The sequence below is a fragment of the Micropterus dolomieu genome, linkage group LG02 (genome assembly GCF_021292245.1).
Source record: "Micropterus dolomieu isolate WLL.071019.BEF.003 ecotype Adirondacks linkage group LG02, ASM2129224v1, whole genome shotgun sequence".
NCBI classification, from domain to species: domain Eukaryota; kingdom Metazoa; phylum Chordata; class Actinopteri; order Centrarchiformes; family Centrarchidae; genus Micropterus; species Micropterus dolomieu.
Window position 1 is genome coordinate 28,184,367 of NC_060151.1, and position 5,247 is coordinate 28,189,613.

The following is a 5,247-nucleotide window of genomic DNA, read 5'->3' on the forward strand; positions in this document are numbered from 1 at the left end:
AGCTCACGTTTCTCACTGAACAACAGAAAGTAGGAAAGTGGTAGCTCTGTAAGAGGAAATGAAAGAGAAGAGGAGGCATTACAGCTGTTCATTTGTTAAGATGTGTTGAATGTTTATTATAAAATTGGTTAAGACTACACTTCATCACTTCAAGCTACACTTTTAATTACATTTTTTCTAAAAATTAGGCACTTTAATTTAGTTTACTTAAATTTAGAATTTATTATTTGAATAGTTATTATTTATTATCCTTCCAGTTTGGTGAATCAAATATTATTTGATTTGACAGTCCGTTGTTGACTAAAAACATGTGTTGATACAACTATAGGTTATAGTACTGAATGATAACGCAAGTTCGTCGTTTTGATGTTCCGGACCTTTGCTTCGGGAAATTTTCTCTAACTAGACCTCTTTGAAATCTAATTGAATAGATTTTAGAGTGCAAACATGTATTCAACAAAGAGAAGCAAGAATATTGGTAAATACTATAGAATAATACAAATATAATTTGTTTTTATTGACTTAAAATAATCATTCTGGTTATTTCCTCTGCTTCACAATATAAATCCCTATTGTGGTCGGGCACTAGGACCCTGAGTGAGGCTCCATTTCATTGCTGCTCTGCTGAGCTGCCAATCAACATTACTACACACACACACACACACACACACACACACACACGGTGAAGGAAGATTGATTCAACTCAGTGAGTGATACAGAGTGAAAGTTGTTCTTAGTGCTTAAGCTATGTTAACTTGAGCTAAAGGAAAGGAGAAATTTTAGTTGGCTATGGAAAACACTAGCGTTGGTAATATGACCCATTTCTAATAGCCTATTTCAAAACAATATCAGTCCCCATTGAATGTTGTTGTCAGTGAAAACTAACTGTCATAGTATATTCTTCCATCCATTGATCATCAGATGGATATTGAAGATATTTATTTAGTGGTCATTTACACTGGGGATACTGGGGACATGTCCCCACCACAGTTTGAAAGCATTTCTTATAAATGTTCTGAAAATAGCTTGCACCAAGAAATGTTAACTAATAAATGAAAAGATGCTTTGAGAAAGGTGTATTTGCACAACAGCAAAACATGCAGTGCGATTTAAAATTAGCATTGTCCAAAAAAGTAACATAAGCTAAAAAAAACAAATAAACAAGCAGCTTAATACTGCATTATATTCTGTTATATTTCTGTATTTATGAATTGTCACCTGCCAGCTTAATTTCTTTCCCCTTTTATATAAAACTGACATTTCCACCATAAATTGGAGCAGAAAATGTCTCCAACTCTTTAAGGATAAGTTTACGGGGAACACTAAAAACTGCTGAGCATTATCAGACTTGCCAAAAGTTATAGGAAAAGGCTTTGCACCATCATCCCACACAAGTCTCGACTGAAACCCGGCCTAGTTAAAGGCCAGAAAACAAAATCTTCTTTTGTAATTTGGGTGAATAATAATGCCGCAAACATTATTACTTTTTATCTAAAGATTAAACATGTCTCTAAATATCTGAATACAATGAAGCTACAGCAAGAAATTAAAGTCAATAATATACAGTACTAATCATAAGAATGTAATTCTATGTAAGAAGCTTTACATTCAATTCCTGTGTAAACACAAAGTTACTGACTCAAGTCTGACCGCAGCCCTTTGCTGCATGTTAATCGCCTTTAATGGCTCTTTGAGAGGCTTTCATAAATCCAAAATAGGTCTCGCACCAGTCAGGGAGGGAGCTCTGATTTCACAGGTAAAAGTGTGCCAACTAGCCGACATGTGATCCATAGTAAAATCACAATATCGACATGATGATGTATCGGTCTCTCTCCTCTCTCTGCTGCCGCCCGGTGCAGGATTTAGAACCACTACTGGTGTCCATCTGCACACCGGATTTAAAATGTGGCTTCGCTGTGACCCGTCTGTTGTCCGAGGCCTCTAGAGACGGGGGAAGGAGAGAGCGCCGTGCCAGGAAACACTCACTCACTCGGACAGCCTCCGTCCTCCACAAACATGTGCAGTTATGTTGCTTTTCACTATTATGATGTATCAAGTATTCAGTCAGTAAGCTCATGGAGAAGATTTTGCAGAGGTTTTTCTTTTTGCTGTCAAACTTTGCAACTCACCTGACTCAAAAATGTGCTGTGGTCATTTAACTGAATAGGATTTAAATGCTTTATTCTGCACCTTTGGCCTTAAGTGGACTACGAAGATTATTGTAAGATGTCAGTTAAGTTGCTGTTATTTGTCTATGCATGCTTAATAATTTAATTTCAGATCAAACGTTTTGGAATAAAATGCGCATTTACAGACCTGACAGTATGACCTGTGAAAAAGGAGGATATTCATGAGAGAATCTGTGTTGTGGACCATCCTGCCTGTTGGTTTAAGGCAGCTTACTGGGCGTCTGTTCCAGCCAAATCCATTTTTATTCACCCTGTGGATTATAGGACTGGTTGGCAAGGCTGCCCTAGTAGTACCAAAGCCAAAAACGAGCCATGCAGGTGGATGCCCTGCATGTAGAGCATGGAACATGTTTGATACTTCCCAAATGCATGGTCTTTTTTTTTCCTGCATATTTTCACTTTAAGCCAAAAGGACTTTTTCGCTTTTGATGCAATATAAAATCGCACTTTGAATTGTGTCAGGTTATCCCTCTGAGTGGCCTTTAGAGGGTGCTGACACACTGGTGATGAGAGCAGCTGTCTGCACAGGTGCTGATGACACACTTCTCAGCCGCCGCATGCGTGTGAAGTCTCGGAGAGGGTGCTAACAAGTGACGCTCGCCCACAGAGAACGTCCTCAATCAGACCTCTGAACGTGTCACAGCACACAGGAGGGGGAAAGAGGGCCGCATTAGATGCTGCTCAGTCTGAAAATCCCACAATGAGCTTAGCTTTGATCATTACAGAGTAAAGAACAACCAGAACTTAAAAGATCGTTTTTATTTACACTATGGACCCGAAGGGCATTTTTGCCATTTTCTTTAAATTCAAGTACAAAGAAAGACGCAATTCATTTATACTTTAAAACCTTAAACTTTAAACTTTAAAAACAGACTAAGCGAAATGAATACGGAAGCCCTGAGAGGCAAGTGAGAAAAATTATTCTGGTAAATAATTGTCAATGTCTGATCTAAATTGTTTTCTCTCCTGTACATTCCAGAACAGGTAAAAATTCATGATAATCTTTTTAAGTTTCTAATTTCTTTGAAACAGAATTGACAGAATCATTTTTGTAAATGATTTTGTAATCTGTGAAAAAAAGATCTTTTTTTTCCCCGTGCACTCTTAACGCAAGGTATTGAGGCACAAATTACATGTTTCACATATTTAACAAAGAAAATAAGGAATGTATAAGGATTATCCAAGCAAAAAAACCTTTTTCACCTGTTGACCTTATGTCAAAACACAGAAGAGAAAACAATTAAGATCAGACTTGAACATGGATGACCAGAATTAGGTTTTTCAGTCTGTTAGTTGTCAATATTCACTTAAAACCTTTAGATTTTGCTTGAAAATCTTAATCTAAAGTCATTTGTTTATATAGTTATATATATACAGCACTTATTTTATACATGAAGTTGTAACTGATATGTTCCTGGTTGGTTAATTTGTATACCTGACTGTAATAATTCTCTATATTGTACAGGCCAAATGTCTGTGGACACCCAAATGAAGTACTCTTCTGGTTTCAGGTGTTCCACCAGATTGAACCTGGCTGGATTTGCTCCCATTCAGCCACAAGAGCATTAATGTAAGTTTTCTATCACATAAATCAGCTGCTGTTACTGTCCGCCCAGAAACACAGAGGCTTACTATCTCTCTCTCTGAAAGTTCAGTTAATGGGTTTGGATTGCAAACATCTCACCCCCTCTGGTTTGCAGTTCTGTGAGTTACAGGATAACACCGGCATGTGCCTGCCGTCAGGATGTGTGTTTGAAGAAGACAGAAGTTTATCAGTAACAGATTGTAAGACACTGATACATCAGCTCTGTGCACACTCATTAGTGAACATAGAGCCAAGCTAAGCTCAGCTGCAGGTGGTTGATAGATATGTGAGGAAATGAACCTGCTTGTATGACAAACAAGCTCTATTAAAATGCAGGAGTCTCACTTTCTGTATATTTGGATCAGTACTTGTTTTCCTCTTTTTTTGGCAACATATGGCAGGAAATGGAAAAGGGGACGCAGAGGCCTCAGCAGTGATGTTGAGTTGTTTACAGTGACTGCATCATCCATCAGGCAACAGGTCTCGGCTTGGCTTGAGTTCCCAGAGTGCACAGATGCTTAATGGCATGACAGGTTGTGTCCAGGCTCTCAGACTACATCCAAAACACCGCTAGCTGCTAGACGGAAACACCACACAGCCTCAGGACACCCGGCGGACTCAGCATTCAGAGCAGCTCATCACGCCAGCTGAGGCTGCAGCTTCAGGCTCTGCTTGCTGGTAAAAAAAGTGGTTTGAAGAGCTGAATTACACCACAGTGCGCAGCCTCGAAATGACTACAAAATCTGGAAACAGGATGATTCATAGATGAGGGGAATCCAACATTTGATTGTGAAGGATGGCAGAAGTATGATTGTTTTAGATGATGATGATGATGATGATGTCCACTGGGGTTTTATGTTATGCTGTGCCATATTATGTGAGCTCATCTAGTTTTAGTTTAGAAGTTCACTAATGAGTGTGCACATGTATGTCTACATGTTTTGTTTCATGTTTTATGTTTAAGTCTGTGTTCGGTGTTTTACCTGCCTGTGAGACAATTTTCCCTTTGATGACGATAAAGTTAAAGAAGAAAATTGCTGCACTTTGTGTTTTAGGCAAAAAAAAAGAAAACTGTTGATTTGCATTCAGTAAAGATTGTGGTCATGGTCAAAAGAAACAAATGCATTTTGAGATTATCAGCATGCAAACATCATTTCATTAATTGACAAAAAATCCATCTAAAACAACAAATTATTGGCTAAGATTACATGCATATTAGATTGCACTCTGCATGGAGTACTGGAGCTATACATGACTTTTCTTTTGATATCGTCATTATGTATCGGCCATTGGCAGCCCTGCTCTATAAATATCAGTATCTGCAGTATATATATATATATATATATATATATATATATATATATATATATATATATATATAGGTCGACCACTAAACCCAAACTGTTATACACTCAGCCGGTATATCTTGTATATGCGGTTTCACTCATGCCTGAGGTAGGTTGGTAGCATTAA

At 38.0% G+C, this 5,247-nt stretch overlaps 1 protein-coding gene and 1 long non-coding RNA gene across 2 annotated transcripts in view; both read left to right on the forward strand.

The window, feature by feature from the left end:
- The first annotated feature begins 1,865 nt into the window (after nucleotides 1–1,865).
- Nucleotides 1,866–4,971, forward strand: LOC123961480. The gene is made up of 3 exons (XR_006822738.1): nucleotides 1,866–2,023; nucleotides 3,701–3,759; nucleotides 4,176–4,971. It is a non-coding gene; the product is annotated as an uncharacterized LOC123961480 (long non-coding RNA).
- A 249-nt stretch (nucleotides 4,972–5,220) lies between these two features.
- Nucleotides 5,221–5,247, forward strand: part of grin2ca (glutamate receptor, ionotropic, N-methyl D-aspartate 2Ca) — a 61,324-nt gene continuing 61,297 nt past the window's right edge. The window contains exon 1 of the mRNA XM_046043466.1: nucleotides 5,221–5,229. Within this exon, the coding sequence (XP_045899422.1) occupies nucleotides 5,221–5,229 (9 nt within the window). The remainder of the gene's footprint in view (nucleotides 5,230–5,247) is intronic.